An 18,648-nucleotide genomic window follows, 5' to 3' on the forward strand; every position below is an offset into this window, starting at 1 on the left:
ATGAGCCACATGAGCTCCTCCTATGTCACATTAAATAAGTGAAAAATAAGGAAGTGTTGAAATGCACGTTAAATTGGTACTGCATAGGGGTCCTTATAATGTTGTGTAAGATTCAAAGTTTCTATATTCCAATTTGTACAAAATCCAATTTACTATGTACAGTATAATTGCAAATCCTGGACTTTCTGCATGTGTTATTCATAAGCTCTATGCTGGCAGAAATGCTGTGAATGTTTACTATACAATTTCCATTGGAATGGGAGCTTTGTGGGTGACAGTCCCAAAGGAGAGGGCAGTTACAATTTTGCACAGTGGAATGGACACAGTGCATCTCAGCCCTTAGCCTAGGATATTACAGGATGTTTTTATGTTCAATGGTGAGACTAAGGATAGAGTAGAAGTTTAGTTATCCAGATCTGGCCTTTCAAGGACTCTGTATTATACTGGTGTACTGTGTGTAGGTGCTGAAATCTAAAACACATCAGTATTTACGGTTAGTCCTGACGAAGGGTCTCGGCCTGAAACGTCGACTGCACCTCTTCCTATAGATGCTGCTTGGCCTGCTGCGTTCACCAGCAACTTTGATGTATGTTGCTTGAATTTCCAGCATCTGCAGAATTCCTGTTGTTTCAGTATTTACATAGTACTTCTGTCTAAATCTACTAGTAAGCTGTCAGTTATATCCAGCCCAATGCATATTCTGTACAATGTTCATCAGTTCAAGGCTATTACAAGAAAATTTTGGTAGGTTAGCCTCCAGCCATTATAATTTAACTGCTAGAGGCTGGACCTATGTATGTTAGCTGAGAGGAGATGACTGTAAGTCTAAACTATCCAATAATCTTATTTTCCAGTCTAGGTCAAGGATATTTTGAGTCACAGTTGTTACCAATTATAGAATAAGCCTAGAGGTAGTATCAGGACAAACAAAGACATATTTGATATATCCTATTGACTCTCTGTAAAGATACTTGTAAACTGAAGCAAAATGTTCAGTTCCTTTAATTGAGTTTCATCTTAAACAAAGAGAAAACCCAATCTGAGTTAGTTTCTCAACAGTAATTTGAGAAACTCTAAGTGCTAATCATTTGCTTAGCAAAAGTTGCAAAAAAACAATAATTGATCCTGGAACAAGCAACACATGCAAGAACATATTATAATGGGATACAACTTCTTTACAAATGGAAACCTGTACGATGTTGCTAATACTCTCCAATTACATACCATAACTAAGTGGCTAGGAGCCCATCTTAAAGTTGCCCTTGGGTAACAGTAAGTCAGTCATGCTGAGGTATATGGGGTTCACAACAGTTTACAACTGTTTCCTATGGGTGACTGCAATACTACTGCATCCCCAAACTCCACAAAACGTGCATTTCAGTATACTTGGACCTTTTATGTGACGGACCTTTTCAAACATCTGGACGGAAATTGGAATGAGGCATATGCCTATTTCTGGATGACGCAGAAAAGAGACTTTGCAACAATTTGTTAGTTGTCTAAATACCATGCGGAAACTATTAAACTTAGACCCAAATGTGCCCATTCACATTATTGACCTCGCTCATATATTAAGCATCTGGTCTTTCATTGTGTACATCTGAAATGTTTTGTCAGAGACAAAATCAAGAATACGACAACCTATAAAATGATGTGAGCAACTCCAAGGTTAACAAAAATTCTAATTCATTAATTTGTATTTTTATTCTGATCAACACTCAGTGAATTTAGTATTAAGTCAAACAGAATAAGATGAATCCGCTGTACACTTCTGTGCATCAGAAGCCATTGGTTTACCAACAATTGATTACAAAATTGCATTAATTAAATGAAATCACAGTTGCTTCTGTTTGTTTAATTGGAACCAACTTCAAAAGCAAATTGAAATTACAGCTATATAACAAGGATAGTAGCTGCAGGATATGCTGTGTGACACTTCAAGGAGAGTTTTAATATTCCCTTCAACATATTCATGCTGCTTGCACATCTGGATAAATCTGTGAAGCTCAGAACTGAGCTGTCCAGTCCACCAGATACATTCCTAGCAGAATTACTGCCACGTTACACACAAGAACACCTTGATGAGATGCAAGCAACACACACAAAATGCTGGAGGAACTCAGCAGGCCTGGCAGCATCCATGGAAAAAGAGTACAGTCGATGTTTCGGGCCGAGACCCTTCATCGGGACCAGAGAAAAACAAAGATGAGGAGTCAGCGTTGGGGGGGGGGGGGGAGGGGAGGGAGAAACACAAGGTGATAGGTGAAACCGGGAGGCAGGGAGGGGTAAAGTAAAGAGCTGGGAAGTTGATTGGTGAAGGAGATACAGGGCTGGAGAAAATGGAATCTGATAGGAGAGGACAGAAGGCTACGGAAGAAAGAAGTGGGGAGGAGTACCAGAGGGAGGTGATGGGACAGGTGAGGAGATAAGGTTAAGAGAGAGAAAAGGGAATGGGGAATGGTGAAGAAGGATGTTCACCATTACAGTGAGCTCCGCACCCGTAACGATGCTGAGCTCTCTTCTTCTGCCACCTCCGTCTCCGTGCCTCCTTCCTTAGTGAGGACTCTCCACCCCGCACCAATGATCCCTTCTGCTGTCTTCAACCCTCTCCTCTTCCTGGACACCCCGCTCTCTCCAATTCCAATTTCGCTCCTTCTGAATTCTCTACTCTTCACTCTCTCTGCACTAATCCTAACCTCACCATCAAACCTGCAGATAAGGGAAGTGCTGTAGTAGTCTGGCATACTGACTTCTACCTTGCTGAGGCCCAGCAACAACTGTCAGACACCTCCTCTTACTTACTCCTTGAACGGGATCCCACTGAGGAGCACCATGCTATTGTCTCCCACACCATCATTGACCTTATTAACGCTGAGGATCTCCCATCCACTACCACCAACTTCATAGTTCCCTCACCCTGTGCCTCCTACCCAAGATCCACAAAGCTGCCTGTTCAGGTAGACCCATTGTTTCTGCTTGATCCTGCATCACCAAATGTATATCTGCATACCTCGACTCGGTCTTATCCGCCCAGTTCAGTCCCTTCCTTTCCTACATCCGTGACACTTCACATGCTCTGGATCTTTTCAATGACTTCAAGCTCCCTGGCCGATTGTCTCATTTTCACCATGGATTCAGGATGGCCTTAACGCTCTCTGCTTCTTTCTAGACAACTGAGCCAACCTACTCCCCTCTACTACTTCCTCTGTCTGGCGGAACTTGTCCTCGCTCTCAATAATTTCTCCTTTGGCTCCTCCCACTTTCTTCAAACAAAAGGTACAGCCATGGATCCCAGCTATGACTGCATTTTTGTCAGCTACGTGGAACAATCTATGTTCCAAGCCTACACTGGTGTCACTTCCCAACTTTTCCTATGCTACATTGATGACTGCATTGGTGCTGCTTCCTGCACCATGCGGAGCTTGTCGACGTCATCAACTTTGCCTCCAACTTCCACCCAGCCCTCAAATTTACCTGGTCCATTTCTGACACCTCCCTCCCCTTTCTCAATCTGTCTCTGAAGATAGCTTATCTACTGATGTCTATTATAAAACCACTGATTCTCACGGTTACCTGTAAAAATACCATCCCCTTCTCTCAATTCCTCCATCTCCACTGCATCTGCTCTCAGGATGAGGTTTTTCATTCCAGAACAAAAGAGATGCCTTCCTTCATCAAAGTAAAAGGTTTCCTTTCCTCCACCATCAACACTACCCTCAACTGCATCACTTCCATTTCACACATGTGTACCCTCAACCGATCCTCTCACCACAAGGGTTCCTCTTGTTCTCAGCTACAGCCCCACCAGCCTTTGTGACCAGCACATAAATATCCAGAACTTCCACCATCTCCAACCCCCAAGTACATCTTTCCCTCCCCACTACTCTCTGCTTTCCACAGGGGTCACTCCTTACGCGACCCCCTTGTCCATTTGTCCCTCCCCATTGATCTCCCTCCTGGCACTTATTCTCATAAGCGGATAAGTATTACACCTGCCCCTACAATTCCTCCCTCACTACCACAAAGGGCCCCAAATAGTCCTTCCAGCTGAGGCGACACTTCACCTGTGAGTCTGTTGGGGTCATCTACTGTATCCAGTGCTCCCAGTATGGCCTCCTCTATATTGGTGAGACCGACGTATATTAGGAGACCACTTTGCTGAATGCTCCATCTGCCAGAAAAAGCAGGATCTCCCAATGGCCACCCATTTTAATTCCAGTTCCCATTCCCATTCCGACATGTCAGTCCATAGCCTCCTCTACTGTCATGTTGAGGCCACAGTCAGGTTGGAGAAGGAACACCTTATATACTGTCTACTGCCTGTGTAGCCTTCATCTGATGGCATGAACATCAATTTCTCCAAATTCCGGTAATGTCCCCCACTTCTCTCCTCCACCATTCCTCTTCCCCGTTCCTCTCTTTCCCCTTATCTCCTTACCTGCCCATCACCTCCCTCTGATACTCCTCCCCCTTTTCATTCTTCCATGGCCTTCTGTTCTCTCCTATCAGGCTCCCCATTCTCCAGCCCCGTATCTCTTTCACTAATCAACTTCCCAGCTCTTTATTCACCTCTCCCATTCCCCCCCACCTCCATTTCACCTGTCAGCTTGTGTTTCTTCCTCCCTTCTCCCCACCTTCAAACTCTAGCTCCTCATCTTTCTTTTCTCTAGATCTGATGAAAGGAAATGTCGACTATACACTTATCAAATTGTGAGGGAGTGCAAAGCAGACTCCAAATGGATATGGATCCGTTACAGGAGCAGAAAATACGTTGGCAGATGTAGCATAAAGTGGAAAAATGCAAGGTTATTCATATTAGAATTTAAATATGTGACATAATTTCAAAGGCATGATCTTCAAGCTGTTGCAGTATGAAGGTATATGATGGGCTTAATATATGAAAAGTTCATTCAGGTACAGCAGGGAACTAGGAAGACCAGTTACATATTGCTTTTTATTGCCATGGGCTGCAGTATAAAAGGAGGAAAGATTTGCTGCAAATTTACAAACTGCTGGTGAAGCCACACCTGGAATGTGGTGTCATTTTTGGTTTCCATAATTATAGAAGGATGTGCTTGCATTGAGGCAATACACATAGATTTCATTAGGTTGATTCCTGTGATGAAGCAGTTTATATATAATGGAAAACTGAGCATTAGGATTGTATTAGACTACAGTAGTCTATATTATATGTTCAATGAGTTGGCTCCATTGTTTTCTTGTGGTAATCCTCCAAGAGAAGAAGTTGCTCCTCATTTCTGCCTGAAACAAGTCCCCATTTCTAGATATCAAACTTGGGTAAGCATTCTCTCAGCATGCTTCCAATTATCCTTCTTGGAATTTTATATTTATTCAAAGATAATCACCTTATGATTTTCTTTTACCTTGATGAGATGGTTAGCTTTTGAAATTAACTCAGATTTGTTTCGTTTAAACTTTCAGATTAAATCACTTCTTTGTATGTACAAATATATTCTGAATAAATATATTTCCAATAAGAACAGAAAATGCTAGAAACACTCAACAGGTGAAGTAACATCTGTGCAAAGAGCTGAGAAAGGGAAAACATAAATTAGCTTTATGATACAGAGAGGGCATGGGGTGCTAATGTCGGATACGACAAAGATAACATTCTCACAGGGTGAGACCAGTGTTGTTGTAGGGATACGTTGTTGATGAGGTTGTTAAGAATCTACCAACAATATAAAATGAAGGCTGTAAAACTATATTTTATGAGAGAGAGAGAGAGAGAGAGAGAGAGAGAGAGAGAGAGAGAGAGAGAGAGAGAGAGAGAGAGAGAGAGAGAGAGAGAGAGAGAGAGAGAGAGAGAGAGAGAGAGAGAGAGAGAGAGAGAGAGAGAGAGAGAGAGAGAGAGAGAGAGAGAGAGAGAGAGAGAGAGAGAGAGAGAGAGAGAGAGAGAGAGAGAGAGAGAGAGAGAGAGAGAGAGAGAGAGAGAGAGAGAGAGAGAGAGAGAGAGAGAGAGAGAGAGAGAGAGAGAGAGAGAGAGAGAGAGAGAGAGAGAGAGAGAGAGAGAGAGAGAGAGAGAGAGAGAGAGAGAGAGAGAGAGAGAGAGAGAGAGAGAGAGAGAGAGAGAGAGAGAGAGAGAGAGAGAGAGAGAGAGAGAGAGAGAGAGAGAGAGAGAGAGAGAGAAAAAAAAAATACAAAGGAACATGAATACTGCAAGGTACAGAACAGAAGGAAATGCCCAGTTGGTCAAGACCAGTTAGTGGAGAGAACAACTGAGCTTAACACAATAAGTATAGCAGCAGAATTAGTCCACTGGGCTCATTGAGACTGTTCCTGTATTTAATCATGGCTGATTTAATTTTGAATTCTATTCTCCTGTCTTCTCCCCATAAACCTTAACACCCCTCACCTGTCAAGAACATATTAATCTATGCTTTAAATACACCCAATAACCTGCCCTGCACTGCTCTCTGTGACAACACATTCCACAGATTCACAAGCTTCTGGTTGAAGAAATTCCTTCTCATCTCAATTTTAAAGGGACGTCTTTTTTATTCTGAGTTCTGTGTCCTCGGGTCCTAAGCTCTCCTACTAATGTAAACATCCGCTCCAGTTCTATTCTATCCAAGCCTTAAAATATCCATTTAATTTCAATGAAATTCCCCTCTACCCTCACCCTTCTGTAGCGTACAGGCCTGTAAACAAAAACTGTTCCACATATGCTAAACTGTTATTTCCTGGGATTATTTTTCTCAACATCCTCTGTGCCCTCTCTAAACCAGAACAACCTTTTATAGATATAGAGCCCCAAAATTGCTCACAATATTCCCAAATGCAGTCTTACCAATGCTTTATAAAACCTCAGAAGTACATCCCTGCTTTTTTGTCTAGTCCTCTTGAAATTATTGCTTATGTTGTATTTGTCTTCTTTACTACTTACTCAATCTGCAAAGTAACCTTACGGGAATCTTAAACTAGGTTTCCAAGTCCCTTTGTACCACAGATTTCAGAATTCTCTCCTCTTTTTGAAAATAGCCTACACCTTTATGCTTCCAAGCAAAGTGCATAACTCCACACTTCCCTGTACTGTTTCCCACATGCCACTCCTTTGCCCACTCGCTCAACCTATCCAAGTCTTTCTGCAGACTTTCTCTATGTCAAATGATTCCCTCGGTGTCAAAAACACATTTTATTTTGTATATGTTAGAATGATAGTGCTTAGTGTGAACATCTGACCAACAGTTATCACATTCCCACTCCCCGAATAAATGTTTGCAAACTTGTCATTAATTCTGACCTGTGAAGAAATTGTGTGCATCACTGTGTTAATCACTTCATTCTCTCACTAATTTATAGGATACATTGCTGCCTTCTCGACACCAAATTACTTACTAAAAAAAATGTCCAATACTGATGAAATTTCAAACAGAATTTACAAATTACATTTCAAATGATTAAAGATATTTTGTGTTTAATTCTAAGTTCTGATGTTTCTAAAAAACACTTAACATTGTATAAGTGTTAGCAATTTTTCCCTTAGAAAGTTATATGAACATTGTTTTCAAAAGGTATGTCTATTAATTAATGATCTCCCTATGTTCCTTTTTCTCTCCCACCAGTCCACCCACTCTCTCCTATTGCTTATCTTTTCTATCCCTTCCCCCAGTTACTAAGATTCACTACCCATCTCCACTTCATGGTTTTATTTGTTCATCACACACGTACCACCTTTACCTCCCCCACCTGGATCCACCTGCATTGATTTTTACTTCTCATCCATTTCCAGCTATTACCTACCAGCATGTGTCTGAACACTCCAACACCTGGCTCTATCTGCCCAGCATCACCATCCCACAATCTGGATCTATCTTTGACCTACGAGCACACCATGCTCTTACCTCTTTATACTGGCCACCTTTGCTCAACGTTCTTAGGCCTGACGCAGGGCCTCGACCCAAAATGTTGACAGCCTCTTTGCATCCACAGATATTACTTCACCTGCTGAGTTCTTCTAGTAGCTAGTTTTGCTCCAGTTTCCAGCACCTGCAGTCTCTTGTCTTTAACAAACTACACAGTATAGTGCAAAAGTCTTAGCCATATGTATACAGCTGGGGTACCCAAGACCTTTGCACAATACTGTATTTGTCAACGAGGAACAGAGAGTGAGTTAGTAAATCTAGCAGAAGCAAAGGATGTTGGGAATGGTGAGGGTGGAGCACTGCAGGAGGGGTGTGGGACAGGTGGCAGAGAAGGAGTGCCAGGGTAGGGGTAGACACACCCAGCCCTGAGACACCTGGCAAGATCATTTGATTATGAACCATTGCTTTATTGATCATTATAGAATGTTCTTCTGGCACTTACTGCTCCTTCCACTCTCCTTTCCCCTTTTCCTTAATATGATTCCCCTCTCCATGCCTCCTTCCCGGTCCTCTTCCACAACAGAGACCCATATCAGAATCAGGTTTATCATCACTCACGGATATCGTGAAATTTGTTTTCTTTTAGTTTGTGACAGCAGTACAGTGTAATACATAACATTACTACATTACTGTACATTACTATGCAAAAGTCTTAGGCACACATATATAGCTGGGGTACCTAAGACTTTTGCATAGTAATGTATGTTCAAACTAATTTTCTTTCCTTGAGTACAACATGTAAAGCTAACTTAACTACATTGGCAGTATAGTCTATAGATCCTCAAAATTGCCAAGCAAGGTGATAGGATGGTTAAGAAGGTGTATGGTGTGTTGGCCTTCATTAATCAAGGAAATGATTTTAACAGCCATGACAAAATGTTTTAGCCCTATAAAACTCTGGATAGAATGCACTCGGAATATTGCGTTCAGTTCTCATCCCCTTATTACAGGAAGGATGTGGAAGCTTTAGAGATGGTTCAAAGAAGATTTACCAGGATGCTGCCTGGATTAGAGAGGATTTCTTATGAGGAAAAGGTGAGCAAGCTAGCTAGAGAGCTTTTCCCTTTCAAGCAAAGGAGGATGAGAGGTGATGATAGAGCTGTGTAAGACGATAAGAAACATAACCAAGAGAGGGCAACTATCGCTATTTCCCTCTGGTGGCAATGACTAATATACTTTTAAGTTAATTGCAGGCAAGTATAGGGTAGTTGGAAGAGGTAGTTTTTTTTTCCTTGGTAAAAAGCAACACAGGAGGAGAAGGTGGGCTTAAAGCTGTTGTGGAATGAAGTGAATCAGAAGCTGGCGAGGCTGCAAAGGGCAATTGTAAGTGAAGGAGAGAGAGAGAGAGAAAGAGCGAGCGAGAGCGAGAGAGAGAGAGAGAGAGAGAGAGAGAGAGAGAGAGAGAGACTTCAAGAATCCCTTCAAATAAACCCAACAGCTGTTGGAGGATAAAAAAAAGATGGAAGCTGGAAGCCACCAAACAGAAGCTGGAGCAGTACATCAAGGGTCTGTACAGTGATCCAGCAAGGAAAACTTCCTTGGATCACCAGGGTATGTTCCAAATCCTGCTCCTCCAATCATCCAGCTTGACACTTTCCCCACCACCCCAAACTAAGTGAAGTCAGGGAAGTTGTCAGAGCTCAAGGTCTGCATCTGTCATGGCCCAGTCCAGGAAGTCTGCATTCCAGTTCACGGTCCAGTCCATGGACTCAGGACTCTGGGTATTCCAGCTGTCCCTTGTTTGAGCTAATCACAGGCACCTGATTCCCACCTTGGGGCTTGGAATATAAGTAGCCTTGGGGTTGAGTATGAGTGGCTGGTTTGTTTTGTCAAGATTCCTTAGAAGCAACCTGCTGGTGCAAGGCTATAGCAGCCAATTGCCATCTTTAGGCTGCATTGGGGAACCATCCCCTCATGAAGCCTTGCTGTCAGTAGTTGTAGCTGTCTTTGTGGTATGGATTCGGCTGCTTCCTGGGCCAGCTGAGTGGCTGCCAGCAACTCTGAGCTAGGTAGGGATCTGGCTGTTTCCGTAGCCAGCTGAGGTTGCTGGCTGAACTGAGACTCAGAGCTACCCCGGAGAAGAGATGGAACGGTCTGTTGTTCTTTGGTGTTTGTCTCTTCTTGTTCTTTCCTCCGCGGGGTAAGTCAGGTCATTTTGCCATTGCCCTGTGGAGGGATCTGTCTTGTCTTTGCCTCTGTTGGGTAAGTCTGGCTGTCTACTGTTACCCAACAGGTGGACCTGTCACACCTTGGTGTGGAGAGGTGGTGTCCTGGCTTGTCTAAGTAAAAGTTCCAGCTTTATGTCTATGTGCTGTCCTGTCTCATGTTGGTGTCGCGTTAATGATGAGTCCTGGCTCCATGTTGATGTTCAGTTCCCAGTTGGTCTCTCAGCTCCAGCCTCCGAGTTATCAGCCTCTGCATTTCAAGACAACGATCCCGCAGCCAAGCTCCAAGAGCCCAAGCCCCGACGATCCCGCAGCCAAGCCCCAATGATCCCGCAGCCAAGCCCCGACGATCCCGCAGCCAAGCCCCAAGAGCCCAAGCCCCGATGATCCCGCAGCCAAGCTCCAAGAGCCCAAGCCCCGACGATCCCGCAGCCAAGCCCCGATGATCCTGCAGCCAAGCCCCAAGAGCCCAAGCCAAGCTCAAGACCCAAGACTCCAGTCTCAAGCCTCATGAGCAAAGACCCCAGCCTATCTCCAAGCTCAGGCCTCTAGACCCCAGCCACGTCCTGTCCTGAAGCCATGTCATGTCCTTGCCTGATTCTGGGGTCCGAGCCCAAGGCAAGACCCAGCTTCTGGGTCCTTGTCCGGTCTCGGGCTCTGAGTCCAAGCCTTGTCTCCTAGACCATGGTTCCTAGTCCTGGTCCCGCTTTCCCTAGTCCAAGTCTGCGTTCTTGTCCCTGCTCCTTGCCTGTATCCTTTCGCTCCCTACTGTAGTCAAGTCCTGTTCCTTGTACTTCAGTGTCTGTGTCTCGCATTTGGGTCTGTTCCCACTGTGACAGCATCAGTGCCAGGTCCAAATGGAATTCCTCATAAGCTCTACAACAATTACCCCTGTGTGCTAAAGGTCCTGTGGAACCTAATCAGAATCGCCAGGGAAAAAGAAAAGCGCATTCCATCAGAGGGGCAAAAGGCTATGGCGGTATTCATTGCCAAAGAATAGAACTCCAGTTCCATCAAGCAGTTCAGGAACGTCAAGGGGAAATCTTCTCTGTCATGGCTAACAGGATAACCAGCTACTTTATGGGCAATGGATACAATGACACCAGCTGCCAGAAGGCAGGAGATCCGGGCTTTCCAGGATATGTGGAGCATGCATCATTGATAAAGTAGAGAATAAAAGGATAGGACATTTAAGAAGCTCTTAGATAGGCCAATGGATGAAAAAGAAATGAGTCTATGTGGGAGGGAAGGGTTAAATTGATCTTGGAGTAGGTTAAAAGGTCAACACAACATTGTGGGCCAAATGCTTTGTGCAGTGCCATATGGTTCTATGTTCCATGTTCAATATCTTTTTCATCATATTTTGTAACTTAACAGCCACCTTGAACATTTTTAAAAATAGGAAACTATGCAAGATCATTATTTTTATATTAATAGAGTTGGGAGTAGACCATTTCTGTAGATCATGGTTGATCTAATTGAAGCTTCAACATAACTTTCTCCACATTCCTTAACTTATTTGTCAATCTATGCCTTGAATATGTTTAATGAGTTGGTTCCATTGATCTGTAGTGGATAACCCTCCAAGAGAAGAAGTTGCTCCTCAGTTCTGCCTGAAATAAGTCCCCCAGTACTAGATACCAAACTCGGGTAAGAATTCTCTCAGCATTATTCCTATTTATCCTTCTTAGAATCTTATATTTATTCTAAGATGATTCCTGTATGGTTTTCTAAAGTCTAAGGCTACGTCCACACTAGACCGGATGATTTTGAAAACGCCGGTTTCGAGTAAAAACGACAGGTGTCCACACGAAGCATTTTTCAAAATATCTCCGTCCACATTAGAATGGATATTTGGGTGCATCTCTTCCTACTGGGCATGCACAGAACACACAGAAAACAAGCAAATAGGAAACTGTATACTAGGTGCGCATTTGTCCAGTTACAGACTAGAAAATCTTTAAAGGAATTGCTGTTGACTCTCGCGCAGGAGGACTTAAAACTAAAAAAACATACTGGAGCGTATGGAGGCAACCAACAGGGAGTTCACGGACAGTATGACCTGGCTGGTGACGAACATTGAAAAACTGACTGACTGTTGCATTAATAAAGCACCTTGTTAGATGTATAAAACATGTCTGCATAGTGTTATCTTGTATTTCCATACAATGTTACATTAGGTTGTTACACATCCACTGTCAGAGAAGTACTCACATAAATAGGTAAACCACCTTCATACAAGCAAGGACAGAAAACAAGGCAAAGCGAATATACTTATTTATTCAGTATGGGTCAAAGTACCTGAGTACATTTCTAACTCTTCTGACTTCAGTCTCATTGCCGTCTGTTCTGAAATTGTTAGGATGTGGGGGGTTGCGTTCAAGAAAACAGTGAAATGCCGCGCTGCCGCCATCTGTTCTGGCACGTCATGACAGCGTTTTTAAATAGTCAAAAAAGCTCACTTTACTATTTAACTCTCACACCATTCACACCGACTGCGCGTTATATCAGCCATCCGGCAGTGCTTGCACAGTACCAAGCAGAAGCAGAAAAAGCATTGTTGTTGTGGTGCTGTCATGACAACATTTTTAAAATCTCTCCATTTACCCTGTCCACACTACAATGCGCAACAATCATTTTCAAATTTACACACGCTGGAGAGTGTTTTAGAAAAGCTCTATTTTCGCTGGATGAAAACGCTGTTTCAATGTGGACAGAGGGTCAAAACGAAGAGAAAAAGCTTTGTTTTCAAAATTAGCTGGCATAGTGTGATCATAGTACAGTAGGACTGTAGTCTAGTACAGTCTTACTGCTCAGTTTTCCATTATATATCAACCACTTCATCACAGGAATCAACCTATTGAAATCTTTCTGTATTGCCTCAATGCAAGCACATCCTTCCATAATTATATAAAGGCATCCGTTAGTCTTACGAGACCATGGATCTGCACCTGGAAAATCTCCAGGGTGCAGGCCTGGGCAAGGTTGTATGGACACTGATGTTAGCCAAGGGAAGGCAATTAGGACCCATACAGCTTGGCACCAGTGTCGTCGCAGAGCACTGTGTGCTTAAGTGCCTTGCTTAAAGACACAACACGCTGCCTTGGCTGGGGCTCAAACTCATGACCTTCAGATCGCTAGTTGAATGCCTTAACCACTAGGCCATGTGCCCACACTACATAATTATAGAAACCAAAAACGACACCATATTCCAGGTGTGGCTTCACTGGCAATTTGTAATCTTGCAGCAAAATTTTCCTCCTTTTTATTGCAAAGGGCTGCAGTATAAAAGCAATATTTGATTGGTCTTTCTAATTCCCTGATTTACCTACATAGTAACTTTTCATGTTTTAAGCCCCTCATAAACCTTCATACTGCAACAGCTTGTAGATGACGCCATTTAAGTGATGTCACATTTTTAATTCCAATATGAATAACCTTGAACTTTCCCATTTTATGTTTCATCTAGCAACATATTTTCCACTCATGTAACAGATCTATATCCATTGAGGCTGTTTTGCACCCCCTCACAACTTGATAACCTACTTTTCATTATAGATAGCACCATCAAATTTCACTACTATACTCCCAGTTCTTTCATCAGCATAAAGTATAAACTGATGATGTCCCAGCACTGATCTCTATGGCATTCCACTAGTTACCGATGGCCAATCTGAAAATGAAGTACTTATGTTGACTTTCAATTTTTTTTGTTAGTTACCTATTCCCCGTATTCTTGCTCACATAATACCCCTGACCCCATGCTCTTACTGAATGCCTTCTGGAAGACCAAATACATATCTACTGGTTCCTCTTCAATCACCGTGTTTGTTACATTACAAAAGGACTCTAGGAAATTTGTCTCTTTTGCCATCAAAGTACCACCAACATCTGTAACATCACCCATCATTATCCCAGCCGCAGCAAATCTGCTGCTAATGATGCACAGCTTTGTCATCTTTGGACCCAACAATCCAAATGCTCCTCTCCTACCTTCCACGTCAATCTTCTTATCTAAAGGTCTGCTATCTGAACCAGTTGTTTATCACTTTGCTCCACAGTCTTCAACTTAAAACTTTTTGCCTTAGTCTCAAATCCCTATATGGACTTAACTTTTCTCATCCATCGAATCCATTCCAACTACATAACCTTGCAAAGTTTTGTGCTCCTCCATATCCAGCTCCCCGTGAATCCTTTATTCTCTTCAACGGCCACTGGCAGAAATACCTTTGGCCACCTGAGCCCCAGAATTCCCTCCTAATATCTCACTGCATTTTCAAGTCTCTCCTCTTTCAAGACCCCAAACCATCCCATGGAACAATATTTAAGTCATGGCTTAAAATTATGCCAAATTTGAACTTCCCTGACTACAACTGTTAAATAAACAGTAGCATTATACAATTTTGATAAAGGTGCAGATGTGAAATTAATGCCTCTCTTTCCATAGTCGCTGCCTGACCTGTTGAGTTTTCCCAACATTTTCTGTTTTAGTTTCAGGTATCTAGTATTTGCGGTTTGTTTTGATTATCACAATTATACAATGATATATTTAATTATTGTTTCTATAAAATGATTTTACCCATTATGCGGGCTTAAATATTTCTAAATTTAGCTATGATATTAGAACCAATATCGCCAATTCGATACCGTTTACTAGAAAGAACCATGGCTAACATATTGCAAGACAGCTTCATTGCCAAGAGTGATCTAGCTGCCTTCTCTCAAACAGAATAGTTTTCAAAAAATACCTAGGTCCAAACTTTCAGCTTCTTAAACTTCATTCATGAAAAATACATTGATAGGTCATCATCCTACCCAAATGTGTGTCAATGTGAAGTGTTGCAAATAATCAATTACACAACAGTCGCTGACTGATGGGGTGCCGGGGGGGGGGGGGGATTATAAACCATTTCTCAAGGAACAGAATAACAGAATGCAAAATGAAATTTGCTGTAATAAGCAAAATAAAATATCCACAAAGCACTCCAAAATTAGCAAATAAAACCTAACAATATTTGTCTTAGTTTCATTTAATCTTGGTATTCATTTGTGGGTTGAGTAATATGTTTTTATTGTTGGAAATATGGCTTGGACAAACAATGGTTCTTTCTTCATACAAGAGAGGTCACTAATATAATCCCATGTTGTACCCAGATGCTCGAAGAGCTACGTTTGTTGATTAATACCCTAGCGTTCTGCATAGACATGGGTTAGGAACTTCTTGCACAAGTATTACTGATGGATGTTACCATTAACAATGGAAGTGACAATCCAATAATCTTGGAACCAATAATAATACTTAAAGTGGGTTAGTTCTGATTCATTTAGAAGAATACTTCTTTCCTTCAATAGGTGTTAAATTGCACTTTATAAAATTAATACATTGAATTTTCTCTGTATGCGTCTTCGCTTCTCTCTCACCCTTATTTAGCAGCTCTTTAAAACCAAACTCATTTCCTGAAATATTCATCAAGGAGTTTGACAGGTCTCCTATTTAAACATAGGATAGCTTGCTGTGTTAAAACATAACCTATTCCTGTGTCAGTTCTATGTTGAATCAAATGATCATGACTGTCGAGATGGCTGTGCAGAGATTAGATTTGAAAATTGAACTGTTCCATTAAATATTCGCTTGAAGACTTAACAGTTAGAAACCTATATAATTTTAATTCTACTTTGGACTTTATTTTCCTCAACCTGCATTAATGTTAATATGTTTATTTTTGTTCATTTTGTCAAGGAAACTAGGTACAATTTATGTTAGTTTATGTTAATCTTGCATGTTTAGAATGTATTTTGCTGCAAAAAAAAATTCCTATGGTAAGTATGCCCATGAAAATTAACATGCATTTGAACTTGACTGTGGTGGTCTTGGGTAACTTTGATATATTCTCTTCATTACAGTAATCATAAACACAAGAAAGCCTACAGATGCTGGAAATCCAAAGCAACACACACAAAATGCTGGGGGAACACAGCAGATCAGGCAGCACCTATGGAAATGAATAAACAGTTGACGTTTCTGGCCAAGAATTCTCCTTAGGGCCTGAAGGTTTTCAGGCTGAAATGTTGACTGTTTTTCACCCATAGATACTGCCTGACCTGCAGAGTTGCCCGGCATGTTATGTGTGTCACTATGGTAATTGATATTTTTTTGAATGAATTGTTAATACTAAACTTTTGAAATGATCATGAGCAATATTTAGATTACACATAATTATATCCGAGGCTGGAATATCAAACTAAGTGAATCATATGCCACAAAATACAATTAGATACAATGATTATTATTACTTAGCACGGTAGCCCTCTCATTCATTCCAATGTTCTTTGCATTATAGACATAGTATGTTGTTCTATGGTTATGATAATATGGATTGCTTTGGACATTCTTCTGCAAGATATTTAGACTATTAAAGTATCATTCATAACTAATCAATCATAAACATAACCATATATAAATAATGATTAGTTGGCACATTTGAATAAAAAGAGTCTGACTTACCTGACATTGTCATGTCTTTGGATGTATATTTTGTGAAATATCCTTTCTGGAGGTTTGAGGAAATCTTCTTTCATTTCCATAGCTACATTTCTGGGTAATAGGCTCATTAGAAGTCTTTCCTGTGGAAAATTGCAGAACTATAAATATAGAGACAAAATCCATGTATCTGAGTACTTTGTACAGTTAATAGATTATTAACAAATAATTGGAGCAAGTACGTATTGACCCTGTTAATATACAAAGTATAGTAAAATCATTAAAATATGACATTTAATAGTGATGATTTATTAAAGTGGATTATTTATCTATGCAACAAACAAGCTAACATAATAAGACAAAATGGATATATTAATTCCACGGAGTAAATAAGGAATTGAGCTAGTAACTGTGTGGACATTTTATGATGAGTATAAATTTCAGGTGAAGTGCTTACAATGCAGTGAACTTCATTCTTTTATATGCCAAACAATGTCAGTATGAAGTATAATTCCACCTTTAAAGTTGATTGTTCTGTGAAGCACTACTCTACAAAAGCTACTTAACTGGCATTTTGTTGAAAGCAATGCACTCAACACAGGCAGCAAGCAGACTAACTCCCATAAAACATGTGTCTAGAAATTACTTCAGTTACTCAATTTACTATTATACACAGAGTTAACTGTTTTTAGAAACCTGCCTCTGAGCAGGCCATACTTACAGTGATGTTGATGAACTGAGGGATTAAACAAAAATGCTCTATAATGGTTTTTTTTAACTGAAATTAGCAGAAAAGCACTACCCTTATCAAGCATCAGTCAACTGGACTGCACAAACATACTCGTTATATTGAGAAACTATTAAAGGATCGGTTGGTTAATACAAAGTGGATCACAAGTACAACTAATTTTGTTTTCAATTTTTGAGACTCCTAAACCAGATAACTGAATTTGATGAGAAAGCTAAATCACTCCTGGGTTTGGAGTTCAATACTTTTTTGAAGTTAGGTATTGTTGAGCCAGATTGTTCTGATTAATCATGTGCATATATTCAGTGATGATGTGGCGCTGCGTTGTCACACCTCAGAGGAAAAAAAAAGTATGATTGAGTGTATTTTTTAAGCAGTATTTACAGTGAGGACAGTCAAGAGCAGTGGAGTTCCAAAAATCAAAAGCAGATGAAGTGTGTATGTTTGAAGGTACTGGAAATATTAACATGCGCTTCAAAAAGGATCAAACGGCAAGTTCCTGTACATGATCCCTTTCCCTTATTATGCTACTTATTGAAAATTGGAATACTTTCTAACTGTTAACTGTATTAATACACTCATGTACATACTTTGAGATCATTTTATGTGCTAACTATAGCAATTATCCAAAATGGCAAACAGCACATAATATTGCATTTTATCTAACCAAATAACTTTATATTAGCCAAGCTGTTCTAATAAGTAAATATTACACTTAAAAGACATAAGATTAACTATGGACTTGATTATGGTGCCAAAATGACTACCTGGGAAAGCTTCACATTTGTCACATTATAGACTGATTCTTCAATATTAATACTTTTCATCAATTATTTCTGATTACACAGATGCTTTGGTAGGGAAAATTGAAAATAAAAGTTTATCTGCTTTATTAAATTAACCTTATTTCCTGCTTTAGGACTCTAACGACTATTTGGGAACAAATTAGTTTCTTGAAATGTAACATTATACCTTAAAATCAAATGCAATAATTTTATAATGCTTGCTCTAACATCATAGAGTCACAAAAACTGATAATTTGAGAGTCAGCTACTTGGTTCGTTGTGGCTGTACTGACACATATCAGAAACAACATGAACAGTCCCACTGTTCCATATGCCTATTTTTTTCACCTGTTTTGGAATATTTAATCAAATTCTATTCAATGGAGAAATAGTCCATTTTATATGTTGGAAATTACAACTCTTTGCATAAAGATTCATTTTAACTACTCTTCCTTTCGTAGATATTCTACATTGACAAACCTGCATCACTTCCTCATTAAATGTTCTATTCCCATATTTATATTAATAATTAATAACAGTTCATTCCATTCAATGGTTCATAAATATCAATTACACCTCCCAT

At 40.6% G+C, this 18,648-nt stretch overlaps 1 protein-coding gene across 5 annotated transcripts in view; it reads right to left on the reverse strand.

Moving 5' to 3' along the window:
- LOC134344352 (adenylate cyclase type 1-like) overlaps positions 1-18,648 on the reverse strand; it is a 279,148-nt gene that overhangs the window by 255,906 nt on the left and 4,594 nt on the right. For all 5 annotated transcript variants that reach the window (XM_063043992.1, XM_063043991.1, XM_063043994.1 and 2 more), the window contains one exon: positions 16,557-16,675. In XM_063043992.1, the coding sequence (XP_062900062.1) occupies positions 16,557-16,675 (119 nt within the window). The remainder of the gene's footprint in view (positions 1-16,556; positions 16,676-18,648) is intronic.

The sequence above is a fragment of the Mobula hypostoma genome, chromosome 3, assembly GCF_963921235.1.
Source record: "Mobula hypostoma chromosome 3, sMobHyp1.1, whole genome shotgun sequence".
In the NCBI taxonomy this organism is placed as follows: Eukaryota; Metazoa; Chordata; class Chondrichthyes; order Myliobatiformes; family Myliobatidae; genus Mobula; species Mobula hypostoma.